Source organism: Phyllostomus discolor, chromosome 6, assembly GCF_004126475.2.
Source record: "Phyllostomus discolor isolate MPI-MPIP mPhyDis1 chromosome 6, mPhyDis1.pri.v3, whole genome shotgun sequence".
In the NCBI taxonomy this organism is placed as follows: Eukaryota; Metazoa; Chordata; class Mammalia; order Chiroptera; family Phyllostomidae; genus Phyllostomus; species Phyllostomus discolor.
The window spans coordinates 147,939,181-147,961,805 of NC_040908.2; the positions used below are offsets into that span (position 1 = coordinate 147,939,181).

A 22,625-nucleotide genomic window follows, 5' to 3' on the forward strand; every position below is an offset into this window, starting at 1 on the left:
GATGACCATACTCCAATTCTTTGTTTTTGTCTCTCCTGTCTACATTGCAAGTTCCAAGATGGGAGGGATCTGTCCTGCTTATCACTGTGTGTCCAGCACCTAAGATCACCCATTCAAGAAATACTTTTTGAGTGGATGGGTAGATGAATGAATGAAAGCCTGTAGCAATAAGGCAGTTTGGTGTCCTTGACAGAACCTCAATCTGATACATGTGCAGCCTCACTGGTCCAAGCACTCAGATGTCGTAGAAAGCCAACTCTCACACTGAGGTTCAACCAATGAGTGCTCTTTGGAAACACACATACAGGATTTCTTTGAGCAACTGTGGTCCTTCTGTCTTGTTACTATGTGCTTGTTACTATTTATCATTGGCCTCCTCCATGCAAACACTCTTCTCCTTCTCTACCCTGTCCCCCAAACAAACCACTTACTCACACAGAAGGACTGGAGTATTGTTTAGGAAGTATCTGTACCCCTGCTCCTTGGGATGAAGTATACTTCCCCAGTGGACTGATCTGGGGCTCAGACATGTGTGACTCCTTTTGGAACATGAGTGAATGCGATGTGAGCAGAGGCCCTCAACATGCCTGTGTGTTTGGTTGGGCCTCTAGTGCTTCTGCAAATCCCCCCGGGAAGAAGGCATGCAAAGCAGCTGCTGCCCCTTCGGCCTGGGCCCTGAGGCAGGGGTGCCGATCCAGGTCAGCCCAGCTAAAATCAGTTGAACCCCAGCCAACCTACAGACTCATGACATTAAAAAAAAAAAGTCTGTCCTTTTGAGATCACTTGTTACACACCAAAACTGACTAAAATTTCTGAACTTATTATCATCACCACCCCTGAAAGTTTCAACTTGAAAATTCTATTCTCTGACACAATACCCCTTCTAGTTCTGTGTGCCACCGCTTTATAACCACTAAGCCTACTTTTCTACCACACAGAGACATTCATCCCTGTTTTCTCTCTACCAGACTCCTTCTGGTTTCATGTCCTACTCAGCCTGGACAGTCATGTCTTAGCAAGCTCTTGGATCAATCAAGTGACTGCTTCAATTCACCTCCGCTACCACACTGCTGGAGAGCATGGCCCACCTGCCCTGCCTGAGTCACCCACATAGAAGTTCCAGCTTGAACTGGGCCCTCAGTCTTGCTTGGACATGCTTTTTAACTTCTCACTAGCTGGTGCCTTCCCTTATTCCTGACGTGGCTGTTTCAAGCCTTTGGCACTCTCCCTCCAGCCTCACTTCCACTCCGCACTCAGCAGAGATCTCACTTCCCACTTTTCAGAGAAAACAGAGCTTTTGACTCGAAGGTCTCATAGTGCTGCGGTTAAGAACAAGAGGTCTAGAATTGCACCAACTTAGGTATCTCCCTGGTTTGCTCACACCTGAGCAAAGGCGTAGCTCAAGCATCCACTCCTGTCTAAAACCTCCCCTCCCCCAACTCCCTGTGATTAATAGTTCCCTTATCTATGGTGCTGCCTATGCCACACCCCAGTTCACAGGTTTTCCTTGGCTTCCCACGTGCTCGGAATAACATCTAAACTCTTTACCTACTTTATCTACCTACAAGGCCATGCACGACCCAACTCCTGCCTGTGGCTCCAATCTCATCACATAGCCCGCTCCACCCTCTGTATCCAGAGGAAGGAAACCCCAAAGTTGTCACATATACTGCAATGGTCAGTGTGAGCTCCAAAGCTGTGCTTTATAGCTCTGATTATGTCTGTCTTAAGTGGTTCTATTTCTGGACCACCTATCTCCTTATCAATTAAGGAGCCTATAGAATAACAATGATATCAGTACTGTATTAGTCTGAGCTATATGCCAGGCAAAGCACGAAGTGCTTCACACACACGTCTCCTTTAATTCTAGAAACTGCGCTGTGACAGGGATAGCATTCTTCCCATTTCGAAGCAAAGGAGCCTGAGATTAGCAAGGTTCAGAGACGGAGCCATGGTCACCATGCAAGTGGCTGGCAAGGCCACCGTTAACCCAGACCTCTGTTACCTCACAGCCTGCGGTCTTGACCGCTGTGTCGCCATGTCTCCGGAGAACAGCTGCCAAAGAGAGACCAGGGTGAAACCCCACAGCTAATCTACCTAGAAAATACTCCACCAAAGTACTAAATTCCATTTTCTAGAAACCACCTAAAATGACATTAATGTTTTAAATCTGCACCTGAGACCAGCACTTTAAAAATTACCGTATTTCGCCATGTATGATGCACACTCATGTTTTTGGCCCAAATTTTCAGGGAACAAAAAAAAATCTTTCATTTTAATTTTTTAGTTCAATTATTTATTTATTTATATTTAGAAACAAACCTGATGATCGTATTCCAGGATACTGTTTTGCATACAGGTATTGTTACTGCTTTCTAGAGTTAGACTTCTAACGCATAAGCATAAATGAAAGAATTAAAAGCATTTATATAGATACAGAATTAGCACTACCAATATATATAATACATGTTTTTATTTTCCCTGGAAAACTTGGGCAAAAAAAAGTGCACATTATACACGGCAAAATGCAGGATCTGTATTCTGGACACAGAATGCAGATGCGAACTCCGGCTCACTTTGAAGCACCAACACACCCCTTCCCCTCCAGGTGTAATCGAGTTTCTCAGCTGCAGACCACACACCTCACCCTTTCCCTAAGACTCTTGAAATTCATGGCTCTTTGCTATGGTTGGATCAGACAGAGAACACCAATCGCTCTCCAGCCCCATCTCTGCAATCGGGGAATATCACTATAAGAATAGAATTGCTCAGACTGTAAGACCATCCAGAGGGCTTCTGACTCAAACGGGGAGCGTGTGAACTAGGCTTAACAAACAGTAACGGTTGGTACACTGCCCCAGCTCCAGACCCTCAGGGGGACGTTCGCCATCAGAGCACCGCAGAGGGGAACCTCAGCCTGAGGGGCGGGGAGGTGGCATTTCTACTCCATTTTCCAAGGATGGTCGAAACTCATAGGGGAACCCTAATAAAGACGAAGTAATCCTTGGAGATCAAGTAGAACCCTGAGGGAGGGGGGAACCCCTTTCCTGGGACAAGTGGCATGCTGACAATCTGATGTGGGTCCTGGGAATTGAACTCAGGATTTAAAAATTCACTAATAGAAATTCGTATTTAAAATGCATTACAGGCTGAGCACAGTTGATGCCTCATTCACTGTGTGCTGATGGATGGTAATGCGGAGCGGCTTCTGGAATGGACAGGAGGCTGGCTGTGTGCAGAGTGCCTTGGCTTCGCTCAGGAAAAAGGGGGGGATTTAAGGGAAGATACAAACCTCCTGTGGCCAATTCCAAGCAGATGTCCACACTCCACAACCAGCAGATGGAGAAGCACATATTTGGGAGGTTTTTTTATGGCCTTATCTACAAAGCCCCCAGGCCGCAGGCCTTCCAGAACTCACATCCCAGCAAAAGAAACCTCAGTCTGCGTGCGGCAGGCTGAGACACTGAAACTGCGTGTACTGGAGAGGAGAGGCGGAGTGGCCTCGGAGCGTACTCACGCATGCAGTCTCCTCCGTACCAGCCGGCCCGGCACTCGGCGCAGTAGATCCCCTTCACGTAGAAGTCGTCCAGAGTGCCCCCCCACGAGCCGTTGCGGCAGGTCTTGCAGTTTTCAAAGATGGTACAACCTGAAACACGTCCAAGAAGAAACGTGTTCGAGTCAGCACCGGCTGCATGATCTCGGTTGCCCGGGAGAGAACCCTGTGCACCTTCCCAGGGCCTGGCGTCCACGAAGGGCTCCTGGACCCGCACAGGTGCGGACGTCCGCTCTCGGGAAATGCTGAGTCACCGGAACTCGGTGTGAGGAGGGTGGGGAGAAGGAGGGTGGGGAGAACCCTCTCTCTAGTCGGGGGCTGATGTCTTCAAGTAGCAGGAAACGATCTGCAGCAAAGGGCATTGTGAGTGTGTCAATACCGTGTGTTCTTTCTCTTTCTGAGTGTATGGCAGATTCATTGTGGAATGTTTAGGCTATTCAGAAAGCAGAAAGAATTAAAACCACCTAAAACAGCATGACCCAGAGAAAACTGGTCGCAATCTTTATCTATATATACACAAACATACTTTTCTTTTTTTAAATTAGGCTTATACTATATACTGCACATTCTGGTTCTATAACTTAGTTTTTCATCTAATAATACAAGTAAATATCTCCCCATTTCGTTGCAGATCCTTCTGTGTCCTGCACTGCTGTAACCACAGCATGCTGTTGGAAACCACCCTAATGTCTAACGCAGGCTCGACCTGGAAGGTGTCAGGCTGCCCCCAGCAGCAGGCCACACCGGAGACGGCTGAGCAGTTCCCAGACAGGGCTCATTTTTAACACACGGCCCCTTGAGGGCTGGGGGATGGTGAGGAAAGGTGGAAGTCGTTCAACCCGCCGAACACGGGCAGCTCTGCGCAGCCGCAGCCGCAGCCACAGCCGCAGCCGCGTGTCCTCGAGCAGTTTGCTCGGACTCTCTGCGCCTCGCTGTGCTCATCCGCGACACTGGGCTCCAAACAGTACCTGCCCCGCGGGGTTGTTTCCAAAATTGAATGAACTCCTGTAAAGGGCATGGCACATATTAAGAACCCCCAAAATATGGACTATTGTTATTATTATGCTTTCCCGTACCTTCACTGAGTGTATCGCTATTGCTGCATGTATTATGCTCAATTTTAATTGTCTATTATCTGTTTACCTATAGTAGAATAAAGTCTCAGACTTCATGTTGTTCAATATCATATCCTCAGTGACTACTCCAGTATCTGCCACATACTAAGTATTCAGTAAATATTGTTAGAGGGAATGAACAGATAGGTGGATGGGTGGGTGGATGGGTGGGTGGGTGGATGGATGGATGGCTAACGCAAGCTTCACTCAGGCTTCGCACTGTTTGAGATAGCCAGCGTTTCCTTGTTCTGATAGCACACTCCTTTGCTTCTGGCCGGGGTTAGGTCTTGTGGGCCTATGGGAATATCTGCGGTGTGGTTTCTGTGGGACAGAGGCTAGCGGCCCTCTCTTCACAGCCCAGCCTGGTCGTGTTTCCCTCTCCCTGGCCCTTCGCCCACCAGAGAAGGGTTGCTTATATGATGCCTCAAATTCATGTGGCCCGTTACTGGGTCCCAGTGGGGTCCCTGTGCCTTCTAAAGGCCCTCTTCATCCATGTGCCACTTGTCCCTCTTTGCGTCCCTTATCCGCTGTGCCACTGAGGAGGCAAACGGGCCCAGAGTATAACCACAACGATCCTGCCAACTCTCTTGGCACGGGAACATCCAGGCCACTACGTGCAAGCCACAGAAACCAGCCTGGTGATTAAAATGAATGAGGCCCTATTCAAAAAGACACTAAGTAACTCACAGATTTGCCAGAAGGGCCAGAGGACCGAATTCAGAGCCACCCAGCCTGGAGCCACATAGAAATGTCTAGCAAACTTGGTCCAGCAAACAAGGGCCCCGGTGCTGCTGGACATTCTGGAAGCCACCATTCACATCCCTGCCACTGCGCCGCTGGACCCCAACCCTCCTGCGACCACGGCCACCAGCACAGAGAAGGTCGTTGTCATTCACAGTGGTAGAAAGGATAGAAACTTCGCAAACCGCACTGAGATACCGTTTCTCATGCATGAGGTTGGCCAAAATCCCACAGGACACACGGTCTGTTGCAAGGCTCTGGGAAACAGTCCCCTCATACACAGCTGCTGTGAATGCCAAAGGCATGGAGGGAAACTTGGCAAAGGCTGGCAAAATGGCATCAGCACACTTTGACCCGGCAAGCTCTCTCCTAGGAATCTACCCCAAAGACACACTGAAAAATTACTAAATGATATGTGCCTCAGGCTACTCACTGTGGCATGACTGACATTAGCATAAGGCTGGAAATGACCCAAATATTCATAAACTATGTCGATCCACGCAATACGGTCACAAGTAACTGTAAAAACAAATGAAGAGGATGGCTTTACACTGTCAGTGAGTGACCTCTTGCACATATTGTTCTGTTTAACAGCTCATTTTATTGTATTTTTTCATTGCCATTTATCCCGCCATACCCTCTCCCACTTCTACCCACCCACACCCCCTGCAAACACGACACTGTTGTCCATGTCCATGAGTTCATTTTCTTTTTTTCTAGCATATATTGTTAAGAGCAAAAAGCCAGGTTAAAGTTAGCACTGTTTATTGTACACTATCCTTCGTGAAAGAAGGAAATAGATATGTAAATGTATAATATATGTATACCTGTATACGTATACATTGGCTTGTACTGTAAAAATAGAAAACAGATGGAAATAATAAATCTATCTGTATATCAAGTAGGTGACATACGTTACAGAGAAAAGAACTACAGACACACCTTGGAGACATTGCAGGTTTGGTTCCAGACCACCACAATAAAGTGGGTTATAAGCTTTTTGCTGGTGGAGGGGTTTGCCTTCAATTTGTAAAAAATGCAACATTTATGAAGTGCAGTAAAGCAAAACGCAATAAAAGAAGGTATGCCTGTGTACTGATTGGCTTGAAATCATAGCACTTTGTATATTTCTAGTGGGATATACTCTAAGGTCAATAAAAACCACAAAGAAACCATAACTTCATTCAGTGGTCTTATTGTTAGTCTTATAGGGCTTATAGGGCTCTTGTTATTTTGCACAATTATATTATGCTCTAATATACGATAAAGAAAATAAGTGATTAGCTTAGTATTATTAGAAAACAGGACGTGCACCATGGGAGAAAAGATATACAAATCTAAAATCAAAGAAGTAAACAACCTTATATAATTAAATTTGAACTTGGATATCAACAAATTCAGTTTTTTAAAAAAATGCATACTCTCTAGCTCCACTCAGTGAAAAGAAAACAAAAACAGAAGAACCTGGTAGCAAGGACGATCCAACAGCAAGGAACACCTCATGTGCCCAGACCCAGTTCTCAGACCAGAGTTCTTTGGAGAAATGGCTGCCTCCTGATCTCAGGTGGAAAATGCTCAAGAAGAATAGGAAGCATCTTATGATTCCCTCTGGTAATCACCCTACTATTGTCTGTTTCTATGAGTTTTGAGGGGGTTTTTTTTCATGCTTAATCCCTTCACCTTTTTCTCCAAGCCTCCCAATCTCCCTTTCCCTAGTACTGTCATTCTGTTCTCCATATCTATGAGTATGTTTCTATTCTATTTGCTTATTTATTTTGTTAATTAGATGCCACATGTAAGTGAGATAAGATGGTACTTGTCTTTCTCTGACTGGATTATTTCACCTAGCATATTACTTTTCTGGTCCATCCATGCTGTCACACGAGATAAGATTTCCTTTTTTTTTTATAGCCACCTAGTATTCCATTGTGTAAATGTACCACAGTTTTTTATCCACTCATTTGCTGATGGGCACTTGGGCTGCTCCAAATCTTGGCTATTGTAGGTAACACTGCAGTAAATATATGGGTGCACATGTTCTTTCCAATCAGTGTTTCCAGTTTCTTCGGATGTATTCCCAGAAGTGGAATCACTGGGTCATAAGACAGTTCCATTTTCAATTTTTTGAGGAAACTCCATGCTGTTTTCCACAGCGGCTGCACCAGTCTGCATTCCTACCAGCAGTGCACGAGGGTTCCCCTTTCTCCACATCCTCACCAGCACTTGTTCTCTATTGATTTATTGAGGCTAGCTATTCTGACATGTGTGAGGTAGCATCTCATTGGGGTTTAATTTGCATTTCTCTGATGATGAGTAATGTTTGGCATCTTTTCACATGTCAGCTGGTCATCTGTATGTCTTCTTTGGAGAAATGTCAACTTGGGTCCTTTTTTGTTTCTTTTTTGTTTTTGTTTTTTTGTTTTTGTTCCAGCTTGTTTCATAATTTCTTTCTTTTTTTGTTGCATTTTTTCCATTACCACTTAGTCCCCTTATGCCACCCCACATCACCACTTGGGTCCTCTGCCCATTTTTTAATTGGATTGTTTCATTTTTTGGTGTTGAGTTGAGTTCTTTTTAAAATTTTTTTAAAGATTTCATTTATTTATTTTTAGAGAAGGAAGAGAGGGAGAAAGAGAGAGAGAAAGAAACATCAATGTGCAGTTGCTGGGGGCCATGGCCTACAACCTAGGCATGTACCCTGACTGGGAATCAAACCTGCAACACTTTGGTTCGCAGCCGGTGCTCAATCCACTGAGCTACGCCAGCCAGGGCGAGTTGAGTTTTTTATAAATTTTGGATATTAACCCCTTATCAGACATATGATTGAAAATATGTTCTCCCATTCTGTGAGTTGTCTTTTTATTTTGTTGATGGTTTCCTTTGCAGTACAAAAATCTTTTAGCTTGATGTAGTCCCATTTGTTTTTTTCTTTTGTTTCTCTTACCCAAGGAAATTTTACTTCCTTTGTTTTCTTCTAGGGTTGTTATGGTTTTGAGCCTTACTTTTTAAGTTTTTAATACATTTTTAGTTATAAGGGGGTGGTCTAGTTTCATTTTTTTGCACATATCTGCCCAATTTTCCCATCATTTATCGAACATACTGTCTTTACTCCATTATTTGTTCTTGCCTCCTTTGTCAAATACTAATTAACATAAAGGTATGGGTTTAATCCAAGCTCACTATTCTGTTCCATTGATCTCTATGTCTGTCTCTATGCCAGTGACATGCTGTTTTGATGACTATAGCCTTATAGTATACTTTGATATCAGTCTGTTTGTTCAATGAAAGAACGAGTGAATGAATTCACAGCTTTACAAGTTTAACACCATACAGGGTATTAACTCCTCCAGTTCCTCCAGTTAAAAGGAGCTGAATTATGCCACTCTTAACAACCACAGCATCACAGCCTCCTGATGGCTGCCTGCCAGAATCCAAGTGTTCAGCCTGGTCCCATTCATGACCTCAGAAAACACAAGGTAACCTGAGGTCTCCCATTCGACACTCACCTGGGTGAATCAAGCATGAGTCACACTCGTTGTCCTCGTTCCTGCAGCAAGGGATGGTATAACCCACGACTTCCTTCTTTCCAGGGCAGACACACTCAATCTGATCATATTCACAGCACTCCCGACACATGATGTTCCACTCAGCTCCAGGGCAGGCTTCGTTAATGACTGTGTACTCTGAAACAGAAATCAGCAGGTAAGGACAAAGGTCCTGCAAGAAGGGGTAAGACCCGTAAGTACTCTACTACTAAAAAGCAACTTTGCCCTACAAATTACAGAAGGTGTCACCCTCCCTAAATGACAGAGAAGATCATTGCATTCTTCTAGGCCAGTGCCTCCAAAGTGAGGTGGTTTATCTCAAAGGGCATTCCACACTATCCATTGCTTCATAGATAAAATTTGGTAGAACAGCTATTCATTTTTCTCTTATAATGAAAAAAGAAATCATGTTTTATAAATATATAATCTAAGTAGACTGACTCACATACACACATACATAATTTATAAGCAAGGTATACATCTTCTGAGGGTCTATGCTCATTTCTATTTTTGCTGGGGTGCGTCAGGTAATTGCTTACAACTACGTAGGTGGTGCACTGCACAACCCCAGGAGGGACTACTCAAGTGCCCAGGCATACAGCACGGCCCAGAGATTCAGGCCATCAAAAAAGTTTGGAGACCGGTCTCTAGATGAGGCCATTCAAGTGCAAGACTGATTGCCAAGCAGAGACCATGTCATTTCCTCCAAGCTTGGCTCCTCCATTTTTCAGTGTGCCATTTTTATGGTATCTTCAAAGCTAAAACCAACAGAAAAGACAAAAACTATCTTAATTAGTATGTTTGGGAGAATTTCAATGTTTACAAGGGTGAACTCATTGGCAGAACTTTATTCAGTCCCCAAATTCAACTGAGTGTTCTTTCCCATGAGAAAAAGTATTCCTTTTTGGGGAAATTTTTGTATTTCTTTTCTTAAAAAAATGTACCTTAAATAAATGAAAAAGAAAAACCATCTGGCAAAACCTATAACAGGAATCAGTTGGAGGCTGCCCAGAGGAACCCAGGCTAAGAAACAGACTAAGCTTTGACTCTTCTTTTTTCCCCTACTCTCCATTTCTAAAAATTTTGCACAAAGATGATTGAAGCAGAAAATAGGTCAGATGTTTGAAGAAGAAAGTGAATCTGGTTTTCCCTTGAAGCCTTTTCTAAAAGCCCGAAGCAGGGATCTCCAACATGCCTTGTCGCCTGCTTAAACCAACCATAGCACCTGTGGTAGCTTCTAACCTCTTGAATTTCATAGCTGAGTTTTCCATTTCCCACCAGTAAACATGGAAGTCTGACACAGAGTTGATCATTCTTAATTTTCCTAGAGCCATTTAAACAAAGCATCACCATCTACTTGCAGCCTCGGGTCATAAGAACAATCTAGCATAATTGAAAGGAACCACTTGCGCAATAAGGTTATTTTCCCCCCCACAGACATTGGTGGAGCAGCAAAGATCCTCACACCGGCATTGGGGGGAATAATTGGCATAGGTCACTGAGATCCTCTCACCACTGAGGTTTGTTTTGCTTCCCCTACTGCTCTGAGTCCCTCCAGCAGACACAGGACTTATTTAGCTCAGCTTCCCGTTTTTCTGATGTTTACTGGAGGAAGTGAGTGACTTCTAAAATCTAGATGAGAACCTGAAGGTTAAAGGTGAAGGAAAGCAGGAGAAAACATAGGGGTAAACCTCCACGATCTTGGATCTGGTAGTGGATTCTTACATATGACACCAAAAGTATAAGCAACAAAAGAAGAACAGATAAATTGAAAGGTCGACTCACAGAGTCATTTAACCACTCTGTTCCTCAGTTCCCCCAATAGGCACAGTGCTAAGATTGTGGGTGAATTGATGAATTCATTCTTCCACCCCACAAGTGTTTATTGACTATCCACTATGTTTCAGATAGAACACTCAGTGCTCAGATACAATGGGAAGAAAAACAGACACTACCCCTGGCTTTCTGGAGCTCCGAGTTTTGCAGAGGAGTAGATGTTGGATAAATGACCCCCAAAACACGTAATCACTAACAATGGTAAGAAAAACTTAGGATGTTATGAGAACGCATGAATGGTCATAAAGGGACATTAGCATCAAGGCTACAAGACTCACACGACTGGGGCAGCAGATAAAAATCACAGAGAGAAATCTATTTATTCACTTAGTTGAGACCACCTCTCAGGAATATGGAAGTGGTGGACGAGGCAATGGTTTCAATGGTTTTATGACTTGGTTCTTTCTCCTCCGGTCTGTCAAATTCACCCCCTTCTTTCTCCCCACTGAGACAGGTTAATGTCCCCATAATATGAAAAATAAATAAATACATTAGTGAAATATTCTTTAGAAATATTTACAACTGACCAGCTGAAGAGACTTAAAAACACAATAAGCAGACAAGATCCATGTCCTAGACTTTTCTCCACTTAGTAGAACTATTTGCAGAAAAGGCCCACTAGTCATTTAGAATTAGCCATACAATCACACAATTTTCAATATGGTGCTAAAGGCCAGGTCCAGAAACTAGGATTTAGAGAAACAACCAATAGCAGAAGAAGTTATTGAAGGTTTTCGTATATGTATGCTAAAGAACTTGAACATCTGTTTAGCTAAAGTGCTTTTATGTATATTGTTTGTGCAATTTAATCATCAAAATGGCCTGGTGAGGTGGGTAATACATTTTCTTTTATCTTAAGAACCTCTAGTCCACCTCTTCACTTCACCAGTGAGGAAAAGGGCTAAGTAGGGCAGAAGCAAAGAGAAATGCCGAGGGAGCTTTTTTAGAGAAGGAGTTCTGGGAGAGAGAGATGCCCACCGAATCCCAGGCCTCATGAGGAAGTCTGCTGCTGAGGGGAAAGCGCCTGGACAGCCTCCAGCTCCACCATCTACGGGGGTTGGGCAAACTGAACTTGCCTTCCACATTTGAAAACAAAGTCTTATGCAAGCAGCAAATCAATTTTATCCTTTCATGGTTTCCCCGGAAATAGAGTGGTCCCCCCTTGTCCACAGGGGAAGTGTTCTGAGACTCAAGGCGGAAGCCCGAAACCACAGACAGTTCCAAACCCTATGCATGCTATCCTTTTCCCTGTACAGACAAAACTTTCCACTTGCAGGAAGCAACGTATGCCTTCTCTTCGGCATATCTGCATTGCCATCATCACTACTCTTGCACTTTGGAGCCATTATTAAGTAAAATAAGCGTTACTTGACCACAAGTACTGCGATACCAGGACAGTTGATCTGATGACCGAGATGGCTACTATGTGAGTAATGGCCAGGTAGTGTTTATAGTGTGGAGACTGAGACAAAGCAATGATTCACATCTGGGATGGGACACAGCTGGAGAGCACGCGATTTCATCACGTTATTCAGACGGGTGCACAACTTAAAACTTATGAATGGTTTATGTCTGGAATTTTCAATTTAGTATCTTTGAAACTCAGATGACCATGGGTAATTAGAACTGCAGAAAGTGTAACCGTGGATAAGGGGTGTTACTGTAAGCAAATAAAGCAAAAGAACTCATGGAGCACTGCACTGGGATAAACCAGCAAGCAAGTGCCTATAATCACATAGCAAAATTAGGGTTCTGGGCACCATACACAGTGGTTCACCCCTAATTCTTTCATTGGATAAAATATTTATTTTTATCTCGATAAAACACAATATGTTTTCATATAAAAGATTCCCTGTGAAAGCTTTAAAAATAATAATAATAATAAAATCATAAGTAAAGGGAAAAAGTATTCAAAAGCATCCTTAATATTGTTGTCTATCCTTCATATTGTCTTCTTTCAATAAACATATTATATATATCCCCATGTAGCTACTACTAATGTATACACATAGTCTCCTCACCTCTCAAAACTGGTAACAGTATTTTTGTTTTAAAAACTGCTTTTTTTCTTTATGCAGATCATGGATACATTCTCTTGACATCGAATCATCTTTAAAGGTGAGTTCCACTGCTGGGATTATATCCTAAGAACCCTGAAACACCAATCCAAAAGAACCTATGCATCCCAGCATAGCAGCACAATTTACAATAGCCAAGTGTTGGAAGCAACCTAAGTGTCCATCAGTAAATGAGTGGACCAAAAAACTTTGGTACATTTACACAATGGAATTCTATGCAGCAGAAAGAAAGAAGGAGCTCCTACCCTTTGCTCCTACCCTTTGCTACAGCATGGATGCAACTGGAGAGCATTATGCTAAGTGAAATAATCCAGGCCACGAAAGACAAATACCATATAATCTCACCTTTAAGTGGAACCTAGTCAACAAAACAAACAAATGAGCAAAACAGAACAAGAAACTTGGAAATAAAGAACAAACTGATGGTGACCAGAGGAGAGGTAGGAGTGGATAATGGGGGGAAAAGGGTGAAGGGTTTTCAGGAACAACTATAAAGGACACATGGACGAAACCAAGGTGGGATAGAATCAGGGGAGGGAGGAGGGGATGGCTGGGATGGGGGAGTGATGGTGGGGAAAGACAGACAACTGTACTTGAACAACAATACAGTTTTTTAATGAAAAAAATTGCTGCATCCTTATCCTATGGGTACAAGTGCTCCCCTCCCTTCTTTTTGCCATCAGGTTGAACAAATATCAAGAACGTTCAAGTACTTTGGCATCATAAGCTTTGCTCAAGCCCTTCTTTCATGCTTTAGAGCAGCCAACCTCTCATCTCCTATCCAAAGTGGAGAGTCCAGTCATATCTCCAGCCCTGGATCTTCTGGAATTGACCTTGGAAAATGCAAGACCTTTAACCTCTTAGTCCTGTTTTAGCAATGGGAACACCAAGGCAATGACAACAGTGCTGACCAACTGGCACAGGTTCAGCTGGTGACGAACAAATGAGTGAATGAGCTGGCTGTCATCACGTCATCAATACTAAGAGCAGCCCCTCATTAGCCTGACAGTTTGCTACAAGGCTCTCTAATGCTGAACCACATCTGTAGCTGAAACATGGAGAACACTTAATCCCCCAAACAGGAGGGGCTTAGTGCCCCAGAATGGCAGGGTGAGCAGTTGTGTCCCCTCAGCTTGGTCTCCAAGAGCCACATTTTCAACATAAAATTTTAAGGCAATATGTTGACATAATGGCTGTTAAAGTCAGTCTGGAAAACTCAGAGGATTCTTCCTGAAAACAAAGGTCAGCCTGTTCCACACACATGACTGATACATCAGTTGTCAGATTAATGATTCAGGCCAAGACCACCCCAGCAGGTAGCAAAGAAAGGCACCTTTATCATGGGTCCCCTCATCCTGGATGTTAGAGTCTGCCTTTGCATCCACCAAAACCCCATAGCCCTCCCATCTAGCCATATTAAAATTTCTGCTGCATTTATTTTTACTGCCCTACATTTTATAAATGAGACTAGTGTGAGGGGAAAAAAAGACATATGAATCAGAGAGATGTACACCGAGGCAGCTTGGGCTCCTCGCTCACCCTCACCCACTTCCCCACCTCCTCTGTGCAAGCCGAAGTTCCCGGCTGATATCTAACCAGCCATTCCTGACCACCTGAGGGCCTGACCAGCCATTCTGTGGGGCCAATGACAGACAGGCAAATCCCAAGCAGGAATGATTGGCAGCCTGGGTGGTGAAATAGTTACTGGGGTCCTTGGTGATTTTTTATCTCCTCTTGAGCCTTTAAGGGCCATCCTATCTCCCAACGACCTTCTGTCACAGCCTGGCTGGAGTCCCAATCTCAGTGACCTCAGTCTTCCCCTTTTCGTAGCTCCTCTCGTAAGCGAGATAATGATAGCTGAAGAGTCAAGGCCTTTATCAGCGCTCTTTTGGGTATGAGGAGTGAGGAACATTTCCATGGATTCCTCAGAGATCTTGTTTGTAGGCGCTTGTACATTGGGGAGGAGGAGGGAGGCAAAAATCAGTTTGTCACCTCCTTTCCCACCCCATCCTTTATTGAGCACACTGCTTCACGCTGTGGCTCTCATTCACCCTCCTCTACTTCCTGCGTCCCAACACCCACAGGGAGAGTATCCGAGCCCCTGAATAGCATATACCAGCACACTGAAGCTTCATAGCCACCCTTCAAAGTAGTATTTCCTTCATTGAAAAGATGAAGAAACTGAGGAACAGAGAGGGTAAATAAATTGCACCAGGTGACACACCTTTCAAGTAAAAGAAGAAAGATCAGAATCCAGCTCTTTCTGGGGCCAAAGTCTTATTCCTTCCCACACACCACCTTGATTCTAGAGTTCACACCTCTGACTGTACAGAGTAAGAATGTATTACTGGCAAAGTGGACACACCTGGGAATCAAACCACCCAAACTTTAATCCTGAATCTGTCCCTCATTGATGCAGCTGGACATCGTAGGCAAGACATCTTGGTGCAGTGTCTTCCCCACACCCCAAGAGGATGAACACAAATTGATGGAGTTGTTGATGTTACTGCAGTTGAAGAAGGCCATGACCGTAAAGGGCTTTGGAAGAAAAACTGCATATTTGTCAAGACATTACCATGATTCTCTACAGAATAAAAACCATCACATGTTTGGCGGAAACACAAATGGCTAGTGGAGGGAAGGGGATGAGTAATGGTGTATCCCCTGGAGACCCACACATGCATGGCATTCATTTCCAAGCAGTCTGCTCACGTCCTGATCATGGCTTGCTGGGTCTTCCCCTTTGCTTTTAGACTTCCTAGTCTCATTTTTCTAATGTCCTCTCTCAAAATACTTCTTTAAATAGGACACACCTCACCTCCTGCTGCTGCTTTTCTAGAAATAGAAATTACACATCCACAGCCAAAGGGAACAAAACCCAAATTGTAGCATCATGGAAGAGCCTCCATTTGCCGTTATCTTCAACAACTGTGTTACTGGAAATGCTTGAAGGGCAGCTGCTTCTGGGTTATTTCAAATGTTGTAATATGAGCTCAATAGATCTTATTTTTTATTAGCATTGGCTATTAAAAAGAGAATTTAATAATGCATCTAGAAGTACTTGGCAGTAGAACTCAGCAAATGTTACATCAACCAAAGTTAAGAGAATGGCTAAGTTAAAAATAATAAAACTTTAGCTATATCCTAAAAATCCAATTTGGTTTTCCCCCAACCCAAGAACTCTACAAATTATCATGACTGCTCCCCAATATTCTACACTTTCAACACCTTTTTTTCTGAGTCAGTGTGTCAGGGGTGCACAGGGGTCTTAGTCAACTACACTTACCTCTTTGCCAAGAGCTTCCACACTTAGTGTTATTGTCTTCACATCCAGGTTACCTGATGCTGGGCTGAAGCCAGGCTTTCCTTCTAACAAAGGCAGCTGGACAACAGCAGATGTAAAGTGTGGATGTTGAGCAAGGGTGGTGCATTAATAATGGCATCTCTGATGGTTCACTAAGCCCTAAGCTGGCAGCAGCTTCTACATAGGCTAGCCCTCATTATAGTTACCTCCTCCAGCTCTGCAAGCTAGAACAAGAAAAAGGGAATCTTCCTTTTGCCTGAGGATTCCTGGCTGGCTCCGCACTTGAATCACAAGAGGTGATCATGAGCAACATCTCATGTTTAGGAGGCAACATCATTGACCCAGAACCACCTACTCTGCAAGACACCATCCCTTCAGCCTCCACAAGATTCTACTAGGGGCCTCATTTCAAACACAGAGAAACTGAGGCACAGCACATGGAAGAACTTCCCCTCAAGTCAGGAGGTAGACACATGATAAAACCAGGAAGACAAAGCAAGCCTCAAAGAGATAAGTGTATGTGAATCTTCAGGAAATTTGTTTTTCCTGACAGAATCACAGATAAATGGAATAGGACTATGGACAGAACTAAATAGTGGAACTCGTGAGGACCATGTAACTTCTATTCCACTATACACAGAACACCCAATACTTTCCCTTTTCAGTTCCTCATGAAACCTGTGTGAGTGGGGAAAATGGTAGAAAGGAGAGTAGGTGACTTTACTGCCCTGAGTACTCCCTTTCAGCAGGGCATTACACTAAGTATTTTAAATAGACTACCTATTTAACACCTGCAATAAACCTACACTAAGGACACTATTATCCTCACTCTATAGGTTAGAAGGTAGAAGTCCAGATTTAAGAGGTCCAGTCATTTGCCCAAGAAAACCAGCCATAAATGATGGAGCCAGGACTCAAATCCTGGCCCATATTTTAAAACATAATACTCTATACCCTATGTATATACATATTCAAGCATATACACATAAATATATACATTTCCACATCTATAGTTTTATTCTTTTATGCACATGTATATTTGAACTTGAACACATCTACACCAACACATCTGTATCAAAGGTGATTTCCATAAATATGGAAAGTGAGGAATGAATCTATGCTGAGAATCTCAGGAGTTAGCTACTTAAGTCTACCAAGGCAGAATACCTTTTAGAGAAATGGCCAATTTTAGTTCTCACTCATTGCCACTGTAGTCATCCAATCTGAAACAAGTCTGGGCAGAGAAAGGAGGCAAGCATGGCTAGGGCCAAGGAGAAGCTGTGTTGCATGACAACAGGAACAATATTTAACAAAGGCAGGAATAAAGTAGTTCCTAGGAACAATAAACAAGAAGTTGGTGAACAGCTCAAACTCACATGCTATCTCCAAGGGATACGGCTCCAATGTAAACAGCCCAGACCACTACCCAGTTGTGCAAATCAAGGTCACAGTGACTGGGCCATACTAGAGCTGGCAAAATAAGGATAAATAACAAGGGACTGGGGATGTGTGTGTGTGTGTGTGTGTGTGTGTGTATGTGTGTGTTAAGAAGGGAGGGAAGAGGGTAATTGGTGATCAATTGGACCTTTAATTCAGTGTCCCCAGGGATGAGAAAAATGCTCAAATAGTATCCTTAGTTTTAAAGAGGAGACAGGGTGACTGTCACCAAAGACACAGGCTAGTCGGGAAGTCACCATTCTTAGCACTCCCCAGAACTGCCCCATCACCACGGGGTATATAAAGAGGGGTGTGCATTGATCAGATTCACACCTCAGTTTGTCCAACAATCCCAACCCAACCACCTTATTCTAAGTGATGAGTTTAAATTTTGAATACAAGAAATGCATTTTCTTTTTTTTATTTCATTTTTAAATGTAGTTCAAGTATTTTTTTAAGATTTTATTTATTTATTTATTTTTAGAGAGGGGAGGGAGGGGAGATAGAGAGAGAGAGAGAAACATCAATGTGCAGTTGCTGTGGGTTATGGCCTGCAACCCAGGCATGTACCCTGGCTGGGAATCAAACCTGCGGCACTTTGGTTCGCAGCCCATGCTCAATCCACTGAGCTATGGCAGCCAGGGCTAGAAATGCATTTTCTTGATGAACCTTGCAGGCCAATGCTGGTGAGAACTTTTCTCATAGCAACATTGGGGGTGACCCCCATGGTCCGCTCAACGTCTCAGCAAATGTTAAATGACAAGGACACCAGACTTCCTGCCCATCCCTCAGCAGAAGCCTGAAGAGAAGCCAAGGTTCTGCAGATTTTTCAAATTCTCTTCTTACTCCATTCTCTGTAATAGTGAGCTATTATTCAATGTTTTATTCATTATGGGCAAGCGACCAGAGTTTTCCAAACTATATTCCATGGGGCACCAATTCCACTGGATGGTATAAGGTGTTATGTGAAAAAAGGTTCTGTGGCCAGACAACTTTGTGAAATGCAAATAACAGCTTTCTTTATTACAGGGCTTTGCAGAGTCTGTGATATACTTTGTGCATAATCTCCAGATCCCCCAGACTTCTTGCACCATAACATCCTACATTTGTGTGTTTGTCTTTGCTGAATATCTCCCAAGACTGTATTCTATGAAACCTACTTTGAGAAAAACCAGGCTGGACCACACGCTCTCTCAACAGATTGCCAGTGCCTTAAGGAAAAAGACTTTGTCTTATTCATCACAGCATCTCTAGCACCTAGGGTCATGCCCAGCACCTAGTAGGTGTCTGATAGCATTTGCTGAATAAACATATAAATATGGAGATGTGAGGCATGCGTGATTTCCAGAGTAAGGGTGTTCATGACAAAGACTGATGTTAGAAATGCCCTTTGCTGTGGCCTTTTGGAGTGTCTATTTGTAGTACAGGGAATTAACTGGGTCTATTATTGCTGAATATTTTTGTTGTTTACAGAATGTGTCTCATTTCCATAAAGGCTTGGGATGCTCATTTGGTCTGTTCTGCCAATAAGTTGGCCAGAGGAGCCAGGCTTGCACACGAGGGAGGTCGAACATCATTCAGAAGCAGACAGTCAACCACCCACTGGGAGGCAGAAAGCCAGACCAAGAAGCCCTGCAACAAAGATTCTTTACACCAGCCACACCCTTCCTTCTCTTCCATCCAGGTGAGCCAAGGGTATGTTGGAAGATACGGGAGTAGAGGTTACCAGCTAGAAGCTAAGCTCAGGCGACTTGTCCAAGATGTGTCAGGTGTTCTCCACCATCACTGTTGAATCCTGCAGTGGAATTCCCATGACATGGGGCATTATCTGATCATCGCCAAAGGGATCCTATGAAGTAAATGGACATGGAACTGGGTTTGAAAACACTGGCACTTGAGTCCCTCGGAGTCCTCAGACAATTCATTTGATTTGCAGTGAAGTGGGCCCACATCCCTCTCCCATGCAGTGGTTTTCCACTGCACTGGCTGGAAATCTTCTTTTAATGGATCATGAATTCAGCTTATGAGGACACATGCTGCTTCCCCCCATAAACTAATGTTACCTGAATGTGGTCCTCACTCTCTTCTGGCAGCAGCAGCAGCCCTGGCTTTCCAAGCACCAAACCAACTGACCAGACTTCTACTTGCACGAATACTTGCTGCCAAACCACTAACTCAGCCCTCTGAGACAGCCAGAACCTCAGAGAGGGCGGTGATAAAGATGTCCACACTGCAAGAATAGGGGCATTTCCCCAAGTCCAGAGGCAGAGGAGTGACAGAAATAGGTGTCTTCATTTTCCGCTCAGCCAAGCGGGGCGCCTCTCTTAACCACTTGACATAAGGCCCGGGACATCAGGATCTGGTAGAGGTTGAAACGAATTGTTTGAAACTCATCTTAGCATTAATGGAAAGGGATCACATCTCCATCTCCTGCAATATCCATCAACTGTGTTATGCAAAAAAAAAGAAGAAGAAGAAGAAAAAAAAATGCTTCCCCTTCCTGACTCCAGGCCTGCTCCTCCTGTTCCATAGCCTGAGAGTGTTACACATTGATGATCTTGACGGAATAAACCCAGAATGGAGCAAGGCTACGAAGTGTCAGGGCCAGACTTGAAACCTGTCTCATCCTTAATTCTGACCCGCAGCAAACAGACACACGACTGTGATTTTAAAAGTTGACCATGGGACAAAGAAATCCCCACCTCCCACATCTAATCAGAGTGAGATGCATGATCCTTTGGGCAGAGATCCCAGAAACCTGTTGGATTTTTGGTCTGCTTACCACCCCTGTTTCCTTTAGGGAGGGGCTCCTTGTGGGCTCCATGAGCGGATACTTCTCTCTGTGTCTCTCTCCCTTCCCACACCCACTCTGCCTCCAGTGAGCATATGACCTCACTTAGGCCACTTTCAGCACTTGGAATGTCCAAGGGATAATTGGATTTCTTTACTAATATGATAGTCTCATGATTTGGGCAACATACAGTCAGTAGATTTACTTGAGTCGGACCCACTGCTTTTGAGGCTGTGTTGTATAGTGTTTTGTGGCACACATTATGGAGGCAGAGTATCTGAGTTCAAGACATGATGTTCAGCTATGTGACCTGGGCAATGACTGAACCACTCCACACCGAAGTTCCTCACGTGAGAACCAGGGATCATAACACTGCTACTTACCTCCTAGGTTTATTGTGAGGATTAAATAAATATATATAAAGCATAAAGGAGAATGCCTAGCATCTACTACAAGCTCAATGAATTATTTCCGATCAGGTCCCTTAGGTGTGATAGGATGGGAGTGCCCTCCAAAGAGGCTTCTGCCATCAATGTTCCATCACCAAGAGTGAAGAATCTGATGTGCAACCCCTGCCTACTCCACTCTCAGCCTACTGCCCACCCCTTGCTACTCTGCTCTCAACCTGCGTGGGCTCTGCACCTGTCTTACTGATGACTGCAGCAAGGAAAAATGAAAGGAGTAGGGTTGAGTGGTGAGTAGTAGTAAGTCCCACTGATGAAGCGAGTGGAGTATCTCCAGCTAACTCTCTGCTCCCCTTGAGTGGTTTTGCTTACAGGTATGAGATTTGGTTCTCCCGACATTTTTGCTTCTTTCTCCCCATTATAAACTGAATGCTTTGGCTTAGAACATGTGATGACTGACAAACAGAATTCCTTAAACATAAGCCAGGCTTGGAATCTGATAGACTTTCTGCCACTGCCCTAGTAGCTTGCAAAGCTCCTGCTGGCCTCTGGGTCCTCTGGCCTGGAATTCAGGAACTAGAAACTGTAAACACTGCATTTCCCTCTCCTTGAAAGTACAATAAGAGAAGAGGGATCTGGGCTCTTGTGACTTTCAAATATCCACAGAGTGGGGGTGACAAGTCCTCCCACATGTGGGGGGAGCAGGCATGACCTCCCCTCATTTATCACTGAAATGGAACGTTTCCCAATTTGCACATACCCCAAATCAAGTGCAGCTTCAAGGGCTGGTCTCCGGGGAGCCAGGTAGACAAGTTTTCTTCTGCACCAAGATTGGCTGCCCCCAGTGGGGCAGATGGAAATAATTTTCTGACTTAAGACGAGTCATTAGGTCCCTCAGACATCATTATCTCTGCCATTCCTGTCTAGCCAGATGTAAATAACTTTAAGTCAAACCCGAGGTCCATGCCAGTGGCATTCCAATGCCCTCCCTAAGACTTCTGGGTATTTCTAAGGGACTTAAATGCTCTAGGTCACCTCTGCTTCTAGACGACCATGCGCAAGGGTGCTCTGTCGGTAACTTACAGACACAGACATAACACCCATTCTCAGCTTCCACAAAAGCTCCATACCCAAGGGCATTCGTGAGAGTAAAACATTTTTCCAAAGACTTGGAGGTCACAGAGAGAGGTGAGATCATATTCCATAACACATGCATGGAAAATATATTCATGTTCCTACTTTTAAGAGTCCCATCAGCTACTCGGTCCTTGAGAGCTTTACTCACTTGCGTTTCTCCCCATTCAACACCTAGTCTCCCACCTTCTCTTTTGCACTTTTCATTTCTGCCCCACCCCTCTCAGGAACAGGGGACAAAACCTCAACTGTCAGTAGGGACTAGATGGCAACACAGGAGTGGGATGAGACGCTGGGGTGTCAAGCCATAGAGAGGACGCAGCCTGCCTCAAAGCATTCAGGTTCAAAACATTTGTAAGTGCTGCGTCCTACTAAATATTTCTTTAGGCCTTTTGGCCTGAAGGCTGCCCATTAGCAGACCCTTGGGTCTACAGTGTGTCTTTGCCACAGCTAGCCAAGACAGAGCAATGGTGCCACCCAAACTGGGCCTACCAAGGACTCTCTCCTCTCACCACCATGTGTGTTCTGGAGCCTTCATGAGTGAGCTAAAGTCAGCCAGGTACCCGATGAGCTGGAGCTCCAGACAGTCTGGGCTCACCCCCGGCTCTGTTGTGTATTATTTTTATATTATTATTGTGGGAAGATATGAATAACATAAAATTTGCCGTTTTAATCACTTTTAAGTGT

The 22,625-nt window shown here is 44.1% G+C and overlaps 1 protein-coding gene across 2 annotated transcripts in view; it reads right to left on the reverse strand.

Moving 5' to 3' along the window:
• PAMR1 (peptidase domain containing associated with muscle regeneration 1) overlaps positions 1–22,625 on the reverse strand; it is a 64,751-nt gene that overhangs the window by 38,596 nt on the left and 3,530 nt on the right. Inside the window, exons 1-3 of one of the 2 annotated variants that reach the window (XM_036029248.1) lie at positions 9,494–9,824; positions 8,916–9,092; positions 3,518–3,646 (exon numbers count right to left, since the gene is read on the reverse strand). In XM_036029248.1, coding sequence (XP_035885141.1) covers positions 3,518–3,646; positions 8,916–9,045 — 259 coding nt within the window. In that variant the 5' untranslated portion in view covers positions 9,046–9,092; positions 9,494–9,824. Of the gene's footprint in view, positions 1–3,517; positions 3,647–8,915; positions 9,093–9,493; positions 9,825–22,625 lie in introns of those variants that run through there. The other variant, XM_028517297.2, reaches the window with a different exon arrangement.